This window comes from Phocoena phocoena, chromosome 9, assembly GCF_963924675.1.
Source record: "Phocoena phocoena chromosome 9, mPhoPho1.1, whole genome shotgun sequence".
NCBI classification, from domain to species: domain Eukaryota; kingdom Metazoa; phylum Chordata; class Mammalia; order Artiodactyla; family Phocoenidae; genus Phocoena; species Phocoena phocoena.
Genome location: NC_089227.1, coordinates 100,204,372 through 100,226,098, shown reverse-complemented (window position 1 = coordinate 100,226,098; position 21,727 = coordinate 100,204,372). Strand labels below are relative to the sequence as shown.

The 21,727-nt window shown below is 48.2% G+C and overlaps 1 protein-coding gene across 1 annotated transcript; it reads left to right on the top strand.

Annotated features, from left to right (window-relative positions):
* Window positions 1–6,334: 6,334 nt before the first annotated feature.
* On the top strand, window positions 6,335–21,727 carry ABCF2 (ATP binding cassette subfamily F member 2). Its single transcript, XM_065883662.1, has 15 exons — window positions 6,335–6,376; window positions 7,035–7,236; window positions 12,736–12,948; window positions 13,459–13,641; window positions 13,726–13,897; window positions 14,948–15,043; window positions 16,003–16,105; window positions 17,651–17,746; window positions 17,914–18,033; window positions 18,122–18,211; window positions 18,591–18,701; window positions 19,341–19,403; window positions 19,608–19,736; window positions 20,221–20,424; window positions 21,104–21,727. Exons 2-15 carry the CDS (start codon window positions 7,077–7,079, stop codon window positions 21,239–21,241), a joined length of 1,878 nt encoding a protein of 625 aa, XP_065739734.1. The 5' UTR covers window positions 6,335–6,376; window positions 7,035–7,076; the 3' UTR covers window positions 21,242–21,727.

Here is a 21,727-nt window from a genome sequence, read left to right as displayed (position 1 = left end):
GCGCCTCGTAGCCGCTGTGGGGTGACGTGGTCGTCCCGCCAGCCCCCGCCCCCCGCCCCCCAACAATAGGCGGGCGCTCCGCAGACGCTAATGCGAGTGAACCCAGCACGGACCCAAAGGTGACGCAAGCTTCAACCTCAACTCCCTTCTGCCCTAGAAAAAATTACTCTCCCTCAGTGAGCGCGCTTCTGCCTCCTTGGACGACTGTTCCCAATGGGCTTCCAGAACCCCATCACCCACTCAGTTATTTCAGAAATGTTTGTTTGCCTACTAAGTTCCAGATCATCGTAAAGGAGTGGTAGACGAGGTGGGCATGGTCCCTGCCCTCAGGTAGCTGAGAGTTGCGGGAGACAGGCATTAAAGACACATTGACAAAAAAAGTATAAATTTAGGTGGAAGTCACAAACTGTCATAAGAACCATTGCAGAAAAGTAGACTCCAGTGGAGAAACAGGACAGGAAGAATTAGACTGAGAATTTGGGAATCCTGAGATCCAAAGGTTCAGTAAATTACCCAGACAAAAAGTGAAGAGGAGTTTTCCAGGCAAAGAGAACACAGAAGGCCCTGAACAAGGAAGAGATTGGCCCAGAGAACTGGGAAGGCCAAAGCCGCTAAAGCCTGGTGAGTGAGGGGAAAACAGGTCAAGGGAGGCTGGAAGGCAGACGGGGCCTTCAAACAAGTATGGTGGGTTCCCACCCAGGACGGCACATCCCTAGGGAGCAAGTTGTCAGATGGTTGAGGGGAGGAGCAAGAATGCTAGATGTCTGATGCATTGCAAGATCGTATCACACTAGAAAGAATTATCTGTCCTACGTAGCTTTCTTTGTTTTTTGTTTTTGTTTTTCCAGCCGCGCCGCGGGGCATGCAGGGTCTTAGTTCCCCAACCAGGGATTCAACCTGCGCTCCCTGCAGTGGAAGCCCAGAGTCTTAACCTCTGGACCCTCCAGGGAAGTCCCTGTCCTATGTAGCTTTCAAATATGTCCTACTGAACAATCTTGTTAGTGAAAAAAAAAAAAAGCTTCCAATCATCTAATCCTTGAGCCTGTGTTTTATATATAAAAATTAAGTAATTTTGCAGGGTTGTAATACGTGCTGAATTTTCAAGGGATGGAACTATCATGAAAATGGAAGGAACATTGTACTTTCATTTTGTCCAGGAATGTACTTGTTAACAGTTTGGAGAACTGTATCATGCACAGCAATGTCATTCATAGTGTTGTGTCTGCATTTGTACTGTCACATTCAAGCTGGTACTACGTTAGGTACAAGCGTCTGACTAATGATGTTTTCTAGCATACTGAAATAACATTATTCTTTTATTATAAAGGATTTCCTTTTCTTCTTGCTGTTGTCATTGCACTGTAATTTTTTGAAATTTATGTGTGTAGTTAAGTTACGTGACATACGAACTTTATTTCAAAACAGGAAGGGGGGTGTTCCTTGAAAAGTTTGTTATTAAAAGGGAACCTTGGGATTGGTAGAGTCAAGAACCCATATAGGAGGCACATGAGATGGAATGCACCAGCCCCTTTACCCTTTACTATGTTTTGGTCTTATCCTCAGATAGACAGCAATTTGATCTCCCCTCAGCAACTGGCACATAATAGGTGGTAAATGAATGGCTTGTTAGAAGACTCTGGGAAGCATAGTAGAAACCCTCATCTAGAGGTTGAAAGATACAGGTTCCAGACCAGCATTGTCCAATGGAAATACAGTGTGAGGGACTTCCCTGGTGGTCCAGTGGCTAAGACTCCGAGCTCCCAATGCAGGGGGCCCGGGTTTGATCCCTGATGAGGGAACTAGATCCCGCGTGCCACAGCTAAGACCTGATGCAGCCAAATAAATAAATAAAAATATTAAAAAAAGAAAGAAATATAACGTGGGCCGCATATGTAAATTTTAAATATTCTGGTGGCCACATTTTAAAGTATTTATTTATTTAATTGAAGTATATGAAGTTGATTTACAATGTTGTGTTAGTTTCAGGCGTACAGCAAAGTGATTCATTTAGATATATTCTTTTTCAAACTCTTTCCCATTATAGGTTATTACAAGATAATGAATATAGTTCCCTGTGCTCTACAGTAGGTCCTTGTTGTTTATCTATTTTATATACAGTGGTGTGTATCCCAAATTCCTAATTTATCCCTCCCACCCCTTTCCCCTTTGGTAACCATAAATTTGTTTTCTATGTTTGTGAGCCTGTTTCTGTTTTGTAAATAAATTCATTTGTATCATTTTGTTATTCCACATATAACCGATATCATATGATATTTGTCTTTCTCTGTCTGACTTCATTTAGTATGATAGTCTCTAGGTGTATCCGTGTTGCTGCAAATGGCAATATTTTTTAAAAATTTATTTTATTGAAGTATAGTTGATTTACAGTGTTGTGTTAATTTCTGCTGTACAGAAAAGTGATTCAGTTTTAAATATATATATATATATATATATATATATACACATTCTTTTCATAGTCCTTTTCATTAGGGTTTATCACAGGAGATTGAATATAGTTCCCTGTGCTATACAGTAGGACCTTGTTGTTTTTTCAGTCTATATATACACGGGTTTGCATCTGCTAATCCTAAACTCCCAATCCATGCCTCCCCCGCCCACCCTCCCCCTTGGCGACCACAAGTCTGTTTTCTGTGTCTGTGAATCTGTTTCTGTTTTATAGATAAGTTCATTTGTGTCATATTTTAGGTTCCACATATAAGTGATACCATATGGTATTTGTCTTTCTGACTTACTTCTCTTAGTGTGATAATCTCTAGGTCCATCCATGTTGCTACAAATGGCATTATTTCATTCTTTTTTATGGCTGAGTAGTATTCCATTGTATATATGTACCCCATTTTTTTATCCTGCAAATGGCAATACTTCGTTTTTTATGGCTGAGTAATATTCATATATATATATATATATATATATATATATATATATATATATGCCACATCTTTTTTATCCATTCATCTGTTGATGGACACTTAGGTTGCTTCCATGTCTTGGCTATTGTAAATAGTGCTGCTATGAACATTGGGGTGCATGTATCTTTTCAAATTAGAGTTGTCATCTTTTCTGGATATGTGCCCAGGAGTGGGATTGCTGGATCATATGGTAGTTCTATTTTTAGTTTTTTAAGGACCCTCCATACTGTTTTCCATAGTGGCTGCACCAATTTACATTCCTACCAGCAGTGTAGGAGGGTTCCCTTTTCTCCACACCTCTCCAGCATTTCTTATTTGTAGATTTTTTGATGGTGGCCATTCTGACTGCTGTGAGGTGATACCTCATAGTAGTTTTGACTTGCATTTCTCTAATGATTAGCGATGTTGAGCATCTTTTCATGTGGCCACAGTTTTTTAAAAAGCAAAATGAAACAGGTGAAATTAATTTTAATAATATATTTTATAGTATTAAATATATCCCAAATGTTAACACTTCAACGTGTAATCAATATAAAAAATTGAGATTTTTTCATTCTTTTTCTTTTCCACATGCAATCTTTGAAATCCAATGCCTGTTTCACACAGCATATCTCAGTTCAGACTAGCCACATTTCAAGTGTTCTGTAGCCACATCTAGCTAGAGGCTACCACATTGAACAGCAAAGTTCTAGACCTTTCTCAGTTACTAAGTTTCTAGGTAATTCTGGATGAGACATTTCCTCCCTTGGGTCTCAGTTTCTTCATATTTTAAATGAAGAGTCTGGACTCTTCATTTCCTGCTTCCAGCACTGATCTTCTGAAATTGTTCATATTTAGCCAGTCCTTTTCTCCTTCCTCTCTCCCTCTTATTTCCCCGTTTCTTCTCCCTTCACGCCCAGGTCTGTTCCCTGCAAGAGACCTAAACCCTGGATGAGAATGGCAGAACTTCTTACTTTTCTAGGCCACTCTTGATGTGCTGAAGGAGACTTTGCCCAGCAACGGTCAGTTCATGGGAAATCATGGATGTGATAGGTGGAGTCAGAGAAGGAACTGGTTAGCCCTTGCCGTCCCAAGTCACTTTACAGAGCTGGAGTCCCAGAACCAGAAGATTTGAGCTTCAAGCCTGGCCATGTTTCCTCTCAGCAGTGTTGTTTTATTAACAGCGCCGTGCCTGTATTTCCAATCTGTAAAATGCTATTAATACCCACCTTAGCGTCTGTTGGGGGGATTAAATGTGATGGCATAAATGAAAGAGTATAATTAATTTTAGGTCTCTGTAACCTGAAACCTGCCTGTGACCACACATTTTAATGAGGCTGGGAGAGGCAGGCGTGTTGTAGACCTCCCAGGAGGCTAGATGCTTGGATAAGCAATTTTATGTGATCCACAATCATATATAACTTCCTTGTTTCCTAAAGAAGGGCTTTGCAGGCAGTTGACTATTGTCTGTATATCTCTTTACCTGAAACAATGCTTTTGCCCCTATGGCACTTATCACCTGAATGTCACCAACTGTGTCCTTTTAAAATTTTCCATCTTGTCGGCTGAAAAAAAAATGCACAACATGAGAGTTGGGAGTTAAGTTTTATTTGGGGCCTAATGAGGACTATAGCCTAGGAGCCTCTCGGATAGCTCTGAGAAACTGCTCTGAAGAGGTGGAGGACGTCAGTATATATATGATTTTACTGAAGGGGGGCTATTTGTAATCAATCACACACTTTGGCAGGTTACTGCTAGTCACAGGGAGCAAATGCCTCCGTTAATGATTTTAGTGTTTTTCTAGATATGAGGAGTTGCAAGAAATTGGGCTCATAAAATCTTCTCCAGAAAATATCTGAAGGCCTGTTCTGCCAGTTTTTCCCAGAGCACAGAGCGCCTCATTCCTGATCTCGGCCCTGAACTCCTTTCAGGGTGTGTGGAAGGTCAGTGACTGCAGTGGCTAGTGACTTCATTATTCTAGAACCAGATGGTGAGCGACAATTTTTTGGCATTCTTAATTGTAAGCTCCGTGAGGTCCGGGAATGACTTACCACCACTGAAACTCTAGCATCTAGCTCTGAGTCGGACAGAGTAGGCACTTAATTCATGGAGGGTATTCTAGGAAAAGGCATGCTCAAAGGCGTGTGGTGTAAAATGGCATGGCTTATTTCTGAAATGCAAGTAAGTAGAGCCTACTGGAGCATCAACTTTGAGGAGGAAAACTAGGTCTATGTGTGGGGGGGGGGGGCGTGGAGCGAGCTCACTTTAAAAAAAAATTTTTTTTTTAATTTATTTATTTAGGGTGCGCAGGGTCTTAGTTGCGCATGCGTGTGGGATCTAGTTCCCCGACCAGAAAGCGAACCTGGGCCCCCTGCATTTGGAGAGCAGAGTCTTACCCACTGGACCACCAGGGAAGTCCCTGGGCTCACTTTTTTAAAGGGTCAGGGGGGGCTGCTTTTGGAGGATGTGCTCAGAGGGAGTAACATCTTCCTTTGCTTCCCTCCAGCCGTGTCACTGCTGGAGGCACTGCTGGTCAGAAGCCTGGTCAGAAGCCTGGAGAGGTATTAGAGACTACACATTTGGTATTTGCACTGTAGGCTATAAGAAGTCTGTGATGGATTTTAAACAGTGAAAAGTTAACGGGCAAGGAAAAGTAACGGGCAAGATCGCGTTGGTAAATGACGATAAAGCTAAATTCAGAAAAGAAATCTTGTTTTTTACTTCAGGGCTCTTCCCATCAAACTTACATGGCTTGGATGGAAACCTAACAATTCTGGAGTGGGTAGGCTGAGCAGCCACGGTTCAGGAACAACGTTCCGCACCTTCTAAAGTTTGGTTAACACTGGACCAGCCTCTAAAACCTCAGTTTCATGGAACGAGGACACCTTTCTTTCATGAAGGAATTCTGTTCTTCGCATCATCTTCGTAGTGATGAGCGTCTTCCCGTCCCTCTCAACAGCCGGCTCACGCTTCCTCCTCCTCCCTCCTCTTCGTTCCCCCATTGTTTCGACCCATTCCTGCCTGATGCCTGCCGGGAAGTGTAGTCGCTCGCCCTGCTGTCTGAGCTGGTTGGGCGGCCCTATAAACCCCGTATCTCCGCATAATTCCTCAGCTGTTCCCGGGGTAGGGTAGCCTGGGAGGTCCAGCCGCTTATCCGAGGAGCCAGCTGGGATTTGCAGTTTCCAGTTCCCGCAGCAAGCCGCTCGCAGAAGGCTCTTGGACTCCAATCTCCCCAGCCTCGCGCATCCTGATGACGTCGCGCCGGCCCGCGAGGCCCCTGGAATCCGCGGTAGTTCTCGAGGAGGGTCTCAGGCTCGGCAGCCACGGCTGGAGGACGACACTTCCCAGGAGTCTACGCGGCGGCGCGACGAGAGCCGCGCGAGGCCGTGATTGGTTAGTGAGCCGGCCGCACGCGGAGGAGCTCAAGGAGCTGCTCTGTTGCGACAGAGGCCGAGCGGCGAGGCCCAGTGAGTTGGGGGAAGGGGCGCTAGGGGGGAGGGTGCTGGCCGGTGAGGGGGAGGGGGGACGAGAAGAGGGAGGAAGGACCGGGCTGGGATGGAGGCGGCTGCGCGGGAGAAGAAGGGGCCAAGGGAGAGACGGTGACGGGCGGGGGCTGGGGAGGTTCGCGGGTTGGCGAGTGAGGAGACCCCGAGGGGACTCACGGGGCGGGGGGGCACGAGGGCTCCCCGGGAAGAAGCTGGACCCGACGGCCAGCTGGTGTGGAGGGGGACGACGGGGAGGAGGCCGGAGGCAAACAGGAGGAGGAAGCCCGGGAAAGTGAGGCGGCCGGCTGGAGCGTGGAGCGCCAAGTTGTGGGGAAACTGGAGACCGGGACCTGTGCCGAGGGGCCGAACCCGGGCCCTAACTGGAGGCCCCGAGAGGAGGAGCATTTCCAGAGTGAGGCAGTCCGTGGGGATTGGTGGACAAAGCCCGAGGGAAGAGCTGTTGAGATTAGAAGAGCGGCCGAGGATCAGAATTGGCTTGAGAGATCCTGACAGAGTTGGGAGCGACTAGTCTGGGACGGAGCTGGGATCAGAGGCTCGCTAGGCAGTTCCTGAGAGGGATGGAGCCAGGCCCAGGCATTCTGCGGAAGCTTAGAACCTGGGGGTGTTTGCCTTCCTTCAGGCTTCCTGAAAGAACAGTAACGTGCCCTTGTGGTTCATCACCATGCCTTCCGACCTGGCCAAGAAGAAGGCAGCCAAAAAGAAGGAAGCTGCCAAAGCACGACAGCGGCCCAGAAAAGGCCATGAAGAAAACGGAGATGCTGTCACAGAGCCACAGGTGGCAGAGGAGAAAAACGAGGAGGCCAATGGCCAAGAGACCACAGGTGAATTGAGGGAGAGGTGGGTCCCTGGGATGGTTGCTCGGACGGAAAGGACGCCCCAGCTGGAGTCACAGTCCGGATGCTGGGGGCGCTGGAGAGTATATCTGGTGCCATGAAACTTTTCATGATGAACCAAACCAGTAGAGTTGGCACTTGATCAAGGAAACTGAACACAGAGTTCTCACATACTCAGTGGCAAGCAAGTATGGGAGTGGTTGTGCAGCCTTGCTGCTCTGTCTTCTAGACTTGGAGAAGAAGGTCAGTTCCCTGCCCCTTTCTTAATTTCCATTTCTACACGTGAAGGTCAGTGTGCCAGGCTCCTTACCACATAATACCCTTGTCCTCCCAGTGGTAGTGGCTGTGCCAACAAGACGGAAACACATGAGTTGTTTTGTGGGTTTTTTCTGGGAGAGAGGTGCCTTTCTGTTATGAGCACTGCTCAAGTGTTAGACACTGTGCTGGAAACTGAGGCACTATAAGCGCGCCCTGCTGTCTGATATCTCGCAGTCTAGATGGGGAAACAGAGCAGTGTGTGATAAAGAATATCGCAGGCCCTTGGCAGTCTATCCCAGCCTTCTTCCTTGCCCCCTGAAGACACTCTCAACAGGTCGTCTCCATCGACTATTGTTGTCCCTTGAATAGTCACCACATTTGTCCATTTACACACTGAGGTTCTAATACCACAATTTTTGTACTAGCTACATTTGACATTTCTCTCAGGGCCCAGCTCAGGATGGTAATGTCTTTCCCAACCAAACCTGACCTCAATAATATTGCCATTCACTATACCCCTGTACTATCTATAGTGTTATTTATTTATTTATTTATTTTTTTGGCCGAGCTGCATGGTATGTAGGATCCTAGTTCTGCAACCAGGGGATGGAACCCACACCCCCTGCGGTGATAGCGTGGAGTCCCAACCGCTGGACCGCCAGGGAAGTCCCAGTGTTACCTTTTTCTGTTGTGCCTCTGCTTCTTCGTCTGAATTGCTTGAACTTTGAGTGCAGAGACCATGTCTTGTGTAATACATCTTTTTTGCCTGATCAGCCTTGCAGATAGAGATACTAGGTAAATGTTTGAAGAGGATAGGAGAATTACTAATGCAAGTTACAACAGACAGATAGGAATTCAGAAAAGGGAGAGTTAAAAATGATTGAGAGCAGAGAGTTGAATGGTAGGAATTGTCTCCAAAATAAGAATTATGAGAGAAAGCTAGTGCAGTAAAGTCAGGCCATGGGGAAGTTTTCTTCCTGGCCAGAGTGGTGGAGGGATGGGAAGTTAAGAATGATAGGAGTGACCGAGCAGGCTGAATTGTGATCTGTAAAGTAGACAGGGTTCCCCCTAGGTCCTCAGGAACAATGGTCAAGCAGTATCTATCATCAGCTCTGTAGGTACTTTCTGGATGAATTGGAAAAAGAGAAAACTGAATCCCACTCTGAGACTGTTGTCCACGGTTCCCATTACAAATTTCTTCTTCACCTTTCTCCCTAGGAAACCAGAATTTCTCAGGGGGAACCCAGCTATAGTATCCCTATCTCAGTAATAAGGGAGCTTTGGTTTTCACCCTGCTTCCTCAGGGAGCTACTCTTCTGAAATATGAAATCTGGTTTTCTTTCCAGCTCTCTCAAAACATTTCTTATTACCAGGGACCCAGGGTCATTTCTGCTTTCATAATTAATGGGTCATCTGTTCCCTCTCCCAAGACTGGGTCCTCTCTCTTCTCTGAGTTTGGAATTACTTAATGCTGCAGGTCACTGTTCTCCAGCCTTTACCTGTTAACCATTGCCACATGGCCTTCTTTAGGTAGTGAGGTACGGAAAGATTAAGATAAATATCAAAGAAAGCGACTTCTGGCAGACAGTTCAACCTTCTTTAGAAAGTGAGACTCTTCAAGACAGGCACTAGAGTTCAGCTGGTCCCCTTGTTTGGGGAATGAATAGAAAGGGGCTGCTTGTGAAGTCTACAGTATTCTCTCTGATGAAGTTTATTCCAGAATCCCTTCTGCATTTATTCAGTGCTGTTCACTTACTTTTTGAGTCTGTTTTGTGGGATGCTGTAGGCCAGGACAGTGAGGTCTAAGTCTTACTTTTTTTTTTTCTGTGGTACGCGGGCCTCTCACTGCTGTGGCCTCTCCCGTTGAGGAGCACAGGCTCCGGACACGCAGGCCCAGCGGCCATGGCTCACGGGCCCAGCCGCTCCGCGGACCGGGGCACGAACCCGTGTCCCCTGCATCGGCAGGCGGACTCTCAACCACTGCGCCACCAGGGAAGCCCCATCTAAGTCTTACTTTTAAAGCTCAGGAGATGACTTAGGTCATAGATGCTGTAAAGTGGAAGAATGGTATACAGTAGTGCCTCGGTATCTGCTGGTGATTGGTCCCAGGATACCAAAATCCACAGAAACTCAAGTCCCTTACAGAGAACAGTGTATGTAGTAGCTGCATGTAACCTAGCACATCTCTAGATTACTTGTAATACCTGATACATTGTAAATGCTATGAAATAACGGCCAGTGTGTGGCAAATTTTGGAACTTTCTGGAACTCTTTTTTTTAATCCTCAGTTGGTTGAATTTGTGGACGCAGAACTGTGGATGTAGAGGGTTGGCTGTATAGCTTTCCCTTAATTTTGATCTTCTTGCCCGAGCAGATAGAGATATAGACCAAGGACTGGCAAACTTTTTCTGTAAAGATCCAGATAGTAAATATTTGTAGCTTTGTGGTCCATATGGTCTCTGATACAGCTGTTCAACTTCGCCATTGTAGTGGAAAGCAGCCAGTAGACAATATGTAAATAATGGGTGTAGCTATGTCCCAATAAAACTTTATTTACAGAAACAGGCAGTTGGCCAAATCTGGCCAGCCTCTTTTTAAGCCACCCCCCCGTCCCAGGCTAAGAATGGTTTACATTTTTTAAGTGGTTACGTTTCAAATGATAATGTGTATACCTACATAATAGTTTTGATTTTTGCCACTTGGGCTGTAAACCCTAAAATATTTACCATCTGGCCCTTTAAGAAAAAGTTCACGAACTCCTGATCTAGAGCATCAACTTCTCCCTGTACATCTTCTTCTCAACATCTAGAACATAGAACAAAGATTGGCACAAAGCAGGGCTGTGGGAAGCCTGGTAACTCAACTGTGTAGAAAAGAGACTTTTTAAATTCCTCTCATCAGTCAAAACAAAAAATTTGTCCTCCATTTGAAAAGTACAGGCATACCTTGGAGATATTGTGGGTTCAGTTCCAGACCACCATAATAAAGTAAATATCAATATTGTGGTATCAGTAAAGTGAGTCACATGAATTTGGGGGGTGTCCAGTGCATATAAAAGTTATGTTTACGCTATACTGTAGTTTAGTAAGTATGCAATAGCATTATGTCTAAAAAAAACAACGTATGGGGACTTCCCTGGCGGTCCAGTGGTTAAGACTCCGCGCTTCCACTGCAAGGAGCACGGGTTTGATCCCTGGTTGGGGAGCTAAGATCCCACATGCTGTACGGCATGGCCAAAAAAATAAAAAGCAAAAAACCAAACGAAAAAAAACCACTATGGAATGCCCTGGCGGTCCAGTGGTTAGGACTCTGCGCGTTCACTGCTGAGAGTCCAGGTTCAGTCTCTGGTTGTGGAACTAAGATCCTGCAAGCCATGTGGTGCGGCCAAATAAATAAATAAAACTGAACAATGTACGTACCTTAATTTAAAAACACCTTATTGCTAGAAAAATGTTGGCCATCATCTGAGCCTTCAGTGAGTCGTAGTAGTAATATCAAAGATCACAGATCACTGTAACAGATACAATAATAATGAAAAAGTTTGAAATCGTGACACAGACGGGATGTGAGCAGATGCTGTTGGAAAAATGGTGCTGATAGACTTGCTTGACGTAGGGTTTCCACAGACCTTCAGTTTGTAAAAATTGGAATATCTGTGAAGCCCAGTCAAGCGAAGTGCAGTGAAGTGAGGCAGGCCTGCACTCGCCAAGCAGCCACGTGTAACACGCTGTACTGGACGCTGGGTAGACACAGAGGGACTGCCAGCTGTCTGGCAGGACAGTCCCTGCCCTCGGTTCTGACTCCTCGCAGGCAGAGCAGGTTCAGCAGCAGGGTGGGTATAGCACCAGCGGTGGTCATCTCCCGACAGGATGGCGTATTCGGAGCGAATTCGGAGCGAGACACTCCTGGAGTCGCTCTCCCCGCGCCTGCCTGTCTGAGGACGGCACCGAGCTCTCTTCCCCCTTCTACTCCATCTTTACTCTTGCTAAGGACAAGCACGTGGGCTTTCTCATTTCAGGTGTCTACTGGAAGGTTACCGTGGGGAAACGGGTAAGGGTAGCAAAGACTATAAAGCTAGAAGATTGTCACGGTAGCGGATCCTCGTGTAGTTTTTGACTCCTTCCTGAAAAGGTTAATAGATCACCTTACTCTCTTTTGGAAGAAGCTTACCAAGACTCCCTGTACCCCCATTTCTGTCCCACTTGCAATAATACTTTGTGGGCGCTTGTCTTTTATGGAGAGGTAGTATAGTGAGATAGTTAAGGTCATGGCTTTGGGGTCAGACAAAGCCTGGTTCAAACTCTGGGTCTGTCACTAGCCTTTTTGACCTTGGCTATATTATTTAACCTCTTCATCTATAAAAGGAGGTCCTAAGTGTTATCCTGTAAGGGTTATGGGGATCAAATTAGATGGGGAATGATAATGTGGTACAGTCCCAGGCACAGAGTAAACTCAACAGCTGTTAGCCAGTTAACGTTAGCCATATATTAATAGTTCTTCCCAGCCTGAAAATGTAGTCATGCCTGCAAAGCTACAAAGGCAGAACAGCTAGTGTCTTGTCTCATGGTCAGTTTGCGTCTCTGAAACCCTCCAGACTTGGAACTTCTGGTTTTCCCAGCCTTGGCTCTGCCTGCCATTGATCCCTCTGTGCGTTTTCTCATACTGGTCCCTTTTGGGCAGCGTAGCGTCTTGGAAGCACCATCTGGAAGCTCTAGGTCGTGGAGTAGGAGCATTGCACCTCTATAGCATCTGCTTTATTTTGGGCATTGGGACTAATTCTTTAACACATACTCATGGAGGACAGTTTGGAGTTCTAGCCATTCCTACCATGCATTATATCATCTTAGAACAAGGAAAGTTAGAATTAAAAGGACAAGTTACGAAGTAAAAAATGTCCGTGGAAGCAGGATACCAGGGCAGATCTGTATGCAATGTACACCCTGTTTAAAGCTTGTGAAACATCTGAGTCATCTCAACCTGATCTTGAGCCCAGGTCCTTCAGGGCATGCCTTTTTCAGCCTTTGGATCTTTGTATGGTAATATTTGGTAACTTAAGGAAGGGCAAAAGCCACAAATGCCCAGACAGTGGCCTGAACCCTGGACCCTCAGATCAAAAGTCTGATGCTCTACTGGCTGAGCCATGCAGATGCTCTAAGACATGCCTTTTTGTGTAAGAGCTCAGTCTGTCTTATAGCCCTCTTCCCAAACGGCTTTTGTTTCTGTCCCCAGAAGTGGATTTGCTGACCAAGGAGCTGGAGGACTTTGAGATGAAGAAAGCTGCTGCTCGAGCTGTCACTGGCGTCCTCGCCTCTCACCCCAACAGTACTGATGCCCACATCATCAACCTCTCCCTCACCTTTCACGGTCAAGAGCTGCTCAGTGACACCAAACTGGAATTAAACTCAGGCCGTCGTTATGGCCTCATTGGCTTAAATGGAATTGGTGAGGCCCTTGGAAAGTGAGGTGGGAGGTATCTCTCCTTGGCTCATATGTCACTCAGCAAGTATTTACTTAGCACAGCTATTACAAAGCAAGGAGTTTATAGTATGGGTGGGAGACCAGGTGTGCCCAGGGAAGGGGAACTAGCAATACAGAGCAGTCATGTGATAAGCACCACGTGAGTAGCTGTAGCCCGTAGGTGCCGGAGGAGAAGTGGATGGGAGGGGCGGGAGGAGAAGTGGGTAGGAGGGGCGGGAGCAGCGGTGCGTGAGGCGGCTGTAGATGAACAGACTTCACAGAGGAAGGCTGGGACAAGGACTGGAGGAAAGGTGTCCCGAGGATGCAGGCAGGGATGGGGGAGTCATAGGATTTGAATGAATGAAAGGAAGGAAAGTACGCAAACAGTGATGAGGTCGTGGTTTGGGTGGAGTGGAGGGGCTGATGTAGGAGAACGACAGGCAGAACTGTGCTGAACGTCCACTTCTCTTCCTGTGCTTTGCCTGCCCCTCCCAGGGAAGTCCATGCTGCTGTCTGCTATTGGGAAACGCGAAGTGCCCATCCCTGAGCACATCGACATCTACCATCTGACTCGGGAGATGCCCCCTAGTGACAAGACGGCCCTGCAGTGTGTGATGGAAGTCGACACAGAGCGGGCCATGCTGGAGAGGGAGGCTGAACGGCTGGCTCACGAGGATGGTAGGGCTCCAGACCCAGGGCCCTGGGGGTGGGCTTCTTCCCGGGAAAGGCCCAGGAGCCTCATGGGCCGTGCACTGTCCACAGCGGAGTGTGAGAAGCTCTTAGAGCTCTATGAGCGGCTGGAGGAGCTGGACGCCGACAAGGCGGAGAGGAGAGCCTCACGGATCTTGCACGGACTGGGTTTCACACCTGCCATGCAACGCAAGAAGCTAAAAGACTTCAGTGGGGGCTGGAGGATGAGGGTTGCCCTCGCTAGGTGAGTCTCTCCCTCCTCGACCCTCTGTAGCACCCTATCTCTCTCAGCGTTTAGAACAGGGTTCTAAACCAGTGGAACTGTTTAGAGCAGGGTTGATGGTCAGTAAGTGCCAAATATTGACAGTGTGGAGGGGCGGGGGTGGTATACCTGAGCTAAGGAGTGAGCTTCCTGACGGAAGTGGTCATTGTTGGACTTCCTGCACAGTGTTTAGGAATCTGGGACCAGCCCTAGGTGAATGGTAAAATAGGTCTGTTTCTTTCTTTCCTCTTGACTCCTCTACCACCATTGTTTGTGCTTCAGTCCTTCTAATTCTTGCTGTTTAAAGACAAAATGTTAGACAGCTGTTAGGATATCTGTCCTTCTTACCCTCTTGTGACCTGGACCCAAAATGAGTATCTGTAGATCATCATTCCCCCACCAAACCCCCAGAAAGTCCCCAGTTAAAGAGGTGGCTGCTTACCCCACCAGTCTCTGCCGAGTGCATTGGTGAGGCTTGATACACTGCTTTAGCAAAGCTGCTTGTGTGCCTTAGAACATGAGAGCCGTGGTTTCACGTGCCAGCAAGGATTAGCTGCCTCAGATTCACCTAGGGAGCTTTTAAAACTGCCGATTTCCTAGCCTCTTCTGTCTGTGCTGGAGTCAGAATGCTGGAGATGGATGTCCAGAAATCTTTCTGACAAACGCTGCGGAGGTGTGACCGCGTGCGGACCCAGCGCTCTCCCCTTGTTTCTCCTGTCTTGAGATGCCACCTCAGAAAAGAACATTCTTTGGCCTCCTTGCTGGAGTCTGGCAACCCCACCAGTTCAGTTTAACCTGAATACTTTGTAGTTCAGCATCTTCCCTCTGCTTTTCAGCTGTTTCCTGCCCTTTAACCCCCACTCTTCGTCTCTGGTTTCTCCTAGTTCTCACCTTTCCCCTGAGGTCTAGAGCCTAGAGTTGATTTCAGGACCCTGTGCAGGCCTGACCAGAACTGCAGGTAGCAGGCAGGCTGTCCCCTCCTGCATAGCACCCATCACACTGCAGTGGCTCTGTCTCCTTCCTGTTCTTCAGAGCCCTCTTCATCCGGCCCTTCATGCTACTCCTGGACGAGCCCACCAACCACCTGGACCTCGACGCTTGTGTGTGGTTGGAAGAAGAGCTAAAGACGTAAGGGGGCGGGGCTGGGGTGGAAGTGGGCGGGTCCTGGAGGGGGAGTTGAGCAGAGTCCCAGGGAGGTGGGTGTCCAGGACCCACAGTGATATTAGAGCAGTGAGAAGTGGACTGAAGTGGGGCCAGAGTGAAGGCCAGATTGAGAAGGTGGTAAGCATCTTTAGGGCAGGCCTTTTTGTTTTTGTTTAGTCTGAAATATGTGGATTGGTTTGTTTGTTTTACTTTTTTTGGTTTTTCCCATTATTTAAAATGCAATGTTTTTATTAAAGACAATATTTTCTCTTAACTGTATTTATATATATCATATAAACGGGGATTCCCATCTAAGGTCATGATGCAGTGACAAAGAGAAAAATAGCCCATATAGCAGTGGTCCTATGGCGCCAGATAACCTGGAATACTGCCCCAGTTCTGGAATAAGGCTTTCCACGGTCTCTGCAGTGACTTGGCACCTTCTCTGAAAAGCCGAGCTGGTGATTTTTACTGTGCCTATTCCAGTTCTTCCCACCCATGGTTTTAGATGTGTTTATGGGTGTCTGTGTGCGTACACTTTTGATTTTACCGTCACTGTTACTGCCATCTCCACTCCATTCTTTTGAAAATTAGAACAGGCTGCTCTCGCCTTCTGAGATGGCCCACACTCTTGTCTGTGGAGTGTTTCTCTCTAAATAAATCCACTTCTTACCTATCAAGAGAAAAGAAAAGGAAAATTAGAACAAAAGTTTGAGGAAACTCAGACTGTCTCACCATACTTTGGAAGGCATCAGTGTTCTTACGGGTCAATCGTGCACTGGTGGCTTAGGTGCTAAGAACTGGGAATTGGAGAATAAATCTAAAGGATGCCTAGGCGTAAGGATGGGAGAGGATGAAGGTTTTCTGGGCCTGACATTCAGCCCACCTGTTGTGAACCATCTACCATTCTGAGCGCCCCCCTGACTGGTTCTCTGGCTTTGCAGTTTTAAGCGCATCTTGGTCCTCGTCTCCCACTCCCAGGACTTTCTGAATGGCGTCTGTACCAACATCATTCACATGCACAACAAGAAACTGAAGTATTACACGGTGAGTGGCCCCAGCTTCTCCACAGCGGCCTCCGTGCTGACCAGTTCCCTGAAGTTCTCCTTTAAAACAAAACAGACTCAGCAGTCCTTTTCTACCTGTTGCTATAAAAAGACGTGGACAGGGAGTTCTGCACCCAAAGTAATTGCTTTCAGGCCATAGGCCACGGATTGGCAGTGTGTACATATGGTGTATGTCTGCCTTATGCAAAGAGGTTGACTTTTCGTGGCGCCCAGGCAGGCCTTGCTGCTCTCTGCCTTCTGCAGTGGCAGCCAGCACAGTACCCCTCCTTCTCTCCTTCCATGAAGAAGGGGAGCCAGGATCTCAACAGCCCACTTTTCTGCCTTGCCTTTACACTTTTTCTGTTTCAGAAAACATCAAAAAATGAAAACCAGAAGTTCTCTTTATTCATGGTTGTACTCACCATGGGAGTATTAATAGTTTTCTTACATAGTCTTTCAGAAATTTCACATGTACTTGCAAGTAGCATTTGTAGAAAATTTCACGTATACTTATCACAGTTGTAATCTTAATCGTTCTCTTCTGTAGGTTGCGTTTAAATTTTAATTTGTCTTGGACTGCTTTCCGTATGAGTATATATAAATCATGCTCATTTTTTCCAGTGACTGCATAGTATTTCATTGTGTGGCTATCGTGTAAGTCGTTTGTCAGACCCTTTTCGATGGATGTTTAGGTTGAGTCTAGTTTTTTGCAGATAGAAACCATGGCAGCCCATAGTGCAGGGATGGCCAGGTCCTAAATCTGATGGGTCTGATGTCTTCCCACCTGGAGGAAGTTCTTGTAGTCTGCATGGGGGCTTCAGTCTCTAGGGATGGGGAGTAGAAAGAGGTGCTCTTGGAAGGCTGTGAGCCTCTAGATATCTGTTTGACAGTGGTTTTCAGGGCTATTGCCAACGCTGTTGGTGTCTTTATGGCCAACCTGAGGATTTGATCCAGAGCCCTGCTGTGGCTAGCTAAGAATGAGAGGCACACAATTCAGAAGACCTCAGGTTCTAGATTAGGATATGCTTCTTTAATGAACTTCCTCTTTCCCTACTGCACAATCCTTTTTTTTTCTTTTTTTAAAGTTATTTATTTATTTTTGGCTGCATTGGGTCTTCGTTGCTACGCGCGGGCTTTCTCTAGTTGGAGTGAGCAGGGGCCGCTCTTCGTTGCGGTGCGCGGACTTCTCGTTGCGGAGGCTTCTCTTGTTGCAGAGCACGGGCTCTAGGCGTGTGAGCTTCAGTAGTTGTGGCGCGTGGGCTTCAGTAGTTGTGGCTCGTGGGCTCTAGAGCGCAGGCTCAGTAGTTGTGGCACACAGGCTTATTTGCTCCGCGACATGTGGGATTTTCCCGAAACAGGGCTCGAACCCGTGTTCCCTGCATTAGCAGGCGGATTCTTAACCACTGTGCCAGCAGAGAAGTCCCCTTACTGCACAGTCTTACAACCAGGGCCAAGTGAGATGCCATCTCACATCCCCCTGAACCCTGAGTGAGAACCCAGGACCGAGGCTAAAGCTGCCCGTCTCGCCTGGTGCACTTTCCTGCAGGGTAATTATGATCAGTATGTGAAGACACGGCTGGAGCTGGAAGAGAATCAGATGAAGAGGTTTCACTGGGAGCAGGATCAGATTGCACACATGAAGGTAGGGCGATCGTAGAGCCGAGTTCGCATTCTCCGGGCCAGTTGGGTGAGGGTGTGTGGGGATTGGGGGCTGCTAGAGAAGACGCTGTCAGCAGTTTTTACCTTGCAGTTAAGATGAGTTGTTTGGTGCCTGCCCATACTCCTGGCCCCCTCTCTGGTCTCTTTCAGAACTACATCGCTAGGTTTGGTCATGGCAGTGCCAAGCTGGCCCGGCAGGCCCAGAGCAAGGAGAAGACACTACAGAAAATGATGGCATCGGGACTGACAGAGAGGGTCGTGAGTGACAAGGTAGGTTCTGACTGAGTGGAATTAGGCGGCCTAAAGTGAGGTGGATAAGAAAGGACCTGACTTGATAAATGCCCTCTCTTTTTCCTAGACACTGTCATTTTATTTCCCACCATGTGGCAAGATCCCTCCCCCCGTTATTATGGTGCAAAATGTCAGCTTCAAGTATACAAAAGATGGGGTGAGTACTTAGGTGTAGTTGGGAAACTGGGGTGCATTTTCCAAGGTAAGTGTCAGCTGCTGAGAAGAGTCTCCTGTTCTTTGCCGAGCACGCCTGTTAACCCATGCGGCGCTGGGGAATTTTCAGGTGTGGCAGCCTGGGGCGCCTAATTGAGGGACTTAAGAGTAGAAGCCCCCCGCCCCCCCGCAAGTACTTGGAGGGAATACTGCTCAGCTGGGTTGGTGGGTGGAGGCAGTGGGTTGGGGTCTGCCGTGAGAGCTGCCGCCCTCCTCACTCCCACCTCCTCCAGCGGTGACTGGGGACTCAGCGGGGTGAGTCTGCCAGTCAGACTGACCAGCACCCTAGCCCCGTATCCCTTTCTCTCTCACACCCACCTCAGCCTTGCATCTACAACAATCTAGAATTTGGGATCGATCTCGACACACGAGTGGCTCTGGTGGGGCCCAATGGAGCAGGGAAGTCAACTCTTCTGAAGCTGCTAACTGGAGAGGTATGGTGCCACGCTGGGGCGTGGGACTTCCAGGATTGGATGCTGGTGCGTCTGCGGGAGAGGGAGGGGAGACAGGGGCCACTGCTCTTAGAGGGCCTGAGCGAGCCGTCCTCTGGGGCGTGTGGTCTCACTGGGTAGTGCTGAAGTTTGGGGCAGTTTTCTCAGAGAAACCTGAGTGGGGGAGTCTATGTGTGTGAGAGCATGGGTGAGAGGGAGAACACATGCATGCTCTCAGCATCTTTCTGTGGTTTCATTCAGAGCAGTTAGAACACAGAAACGCCTGTGCATCGAGAAGTACGCTCTTGCTGTAGAAAATGTATGTCGGACCTGTACCCGAGCCCCTTGTTACACAGTCGGTGTGCCGTACAGTAATCCAGCGGCTACTCAGTAGATGGTGTGGCGTGTGTCTGTGCCTCCCTTGAAAGCACCTGTTTCAGTACCTTCCTAGGTATTTTTGGAGTGGCCAGAATAGCAGTTCGTGAGGTGGTGGCGTAGATTCAGTTCAGGAAGTTGTATGAGTCTCGTTCAGTGCGAGCATGTGTTTGTTCCCCTCTGCCTATGTCTGCTTCTGACCTGGGTTCCTTTTCTGTGTGCTTATCTTTCCACTTTCTACTCTGTTTTTTTTTTTTTTTTTTTTAGCTACTTCCCACAGACGGAATGATCCGAAAACACTCTCATGTCAAGATAGGGCGTTACCATCAGGTATAGTCCTGGCGGGGAGTGGGGAGCGGGGAGTTACCCAGGGTGTGGGTAACCACACATGTGACCAAGTCAGCTCCTAGTAGCCTCTGGAGTCTTGAACAGGTCCCTAGGTAGAGGTAGAGAGGTACTCAGCAGGAAACCCAGCAGGCTTCCTTTGGAAGTGGGACACCAGCCACATCTGGGTGGGTCCCTTTTTTCCTGTAGCATTTACAAGAGCAGCTGGACTTAGACCTCTCGCCTTTGGAGTACATGATGAAATGCTACCCAGAGATCAAGGAGAAGGAAGAAATGAGGAAGATCATTGGGCGATACGGTCTCACCGGGAAACAGCAGGTCAGTGGAGGGGGTATGGGAAGAGCCCCAGGTAACTGGGAGGCTATGGCCGGATGGTCCGCCTTTCCTCTGCTCTGGGTTATTATGCATTGGAGCACTTAGGTCTCGGGGGAGGGGCGAGGATAGCGTGCCAGTCTCTGGCGTGCCCTTGTCCCCCTGACTAGCAGGTTGAGCCATAGTGCTTAAAGGCAAGGGAAACTGAAACCTAGCACACAGCTTCCTGGATTCAGATCCCAACTGTGGGTCCCCTGGATTGCTCCACTTTATTAAGATTCTGTGTCAAGACAGGGCTTCAGGCTTCCAGACGTATCCCTTTTGGGTCTTGAGAGACAGGCAGCTATGCCACCGTCTTGCAGTGTGACCTTGGGTCTTGCTGAGCTCCGCTTTCCGTGAAACGGTGACGACAGAGGAGCCATGGGGAGAGGTGAGTTGCGATGTGTGGTGAGGGCGACACCAGCTTTTATAACTGGCCGGTTGCACGCAGGTGAGCCCGATCCGGAACCTGTCTGATGGGCAGAAGTGCCGAGTGTGTCTGGCCTGGCTGGCGTGGCAGAACCCTCACATGCTCTTCTTGGATGAGCCCACCAACCACCTGGATATCGAGACCATCGACGCCCTGGCAGACGCCATCAATGACTTCGAGGGTGGTATGATGCTGGTCAGCCATGATTTCAGACTCATTCAGCAGGTGAGGCTCCTGGCTGGGTGGGAGGCGTAGCAGAGGGCATCTCAGAGGCAGTTAGGTAGAGCACCGTCATGGCACGTGGAGGGCACGTAATTCACGTTGACTGTATTTGGAAAGTGGGCTCAGGACATAGGGTGGACAGGGCCAGATCTTATGGTTCTTTGGGAAACTTAGAAAGCCTTAGTGGAAATACTTGACTTCTTCAGTAGCTATTTGGGGCTGTTAGCCTACTTGGCATTGTTGGCCAAAATGGGCAAGGGAGTTGGGTAGAGAACAGGGTGCCGCTCCTGTGGTTCCAGGATTCTTCAGCCTAGAAGTAGTGTCGTACTAGGGAGACTGGACTAGACAGAGGGTTACTGTTGGTCATCAGTGACAAAGCTGCTGGTCATTTCGCTGAAGCTTTCAGGAAGGTGGGGTGGAGAAAAGGAAGCTGAGAGTGAAGCGTTCCTGCTAGGGAACTGGAAATAGGGGTGACACGGCAGGTCCTGGCTTGGAAGGCTCCAAAACCTGCTGGTTACGGTGCCCTTGGGTTAGGCCAGACCTAAATAGCGAAACTGAGCTGGCTGTGGGCCTGCGCGGGGGGTTATGGGGTTTTCTTCCCAGAATCCCCTGGGGACAGTCTCCTGGGCAGGGATGGGAAGGATACGGGTCAGGATTATTAAGTCTAGGATTTGCTTTCTAGGTTGCACAAGAAATCTGGGTCTGTGAGAAGCAGACAATCACCAAGTGGCCTGGAGACATCCTGGCCTACAAGGAGCACCTCAAGTCCAAGCTAGTGGGCGAGGAGCCCCAGCTCACCAGGAGGACCCACAACGTGTGAGCCCTTGCCGGCCGGCCGGCTGGGCCAAGCCCCTGGGGCCACACTCCTGCATTGCTGCAATACTGCTCCCCAGCCCCTCCCCCCACCTGCCGTAGCTGCACTCTGTGATCTTATCTACAGCTGGACAGTACCTGTCCGTCTCCTGTCCTTCCAGTTACTTTTGTCCATGTCTGGACTCGGCTGGCTGTTCCTGCCAGCTCCTTGCTGGTTCTGACCCTGATAGTGATGCAGCCAGAGGCATCTGAGGGTTAACCCAAGGGCCCGTGCCCTGGGTTGGCCTGTGAAAGAGCTTAGGATCCTCGTTTTCTGGGTTTGGGGGATGTTGGAGGAATACCTCCCAGCCCACCACCCCCGTTCCTTGCTTCTGGTTTGGAGCTCTGGACCAGGGCCTTAATCCTGGTCGGTTTTTAAATAATTATTTAATGGTGTAACTTTTAGACCTGTGTGACATCTACAAAGTGTCCAATAAAGAGAGAAGCAGCCATG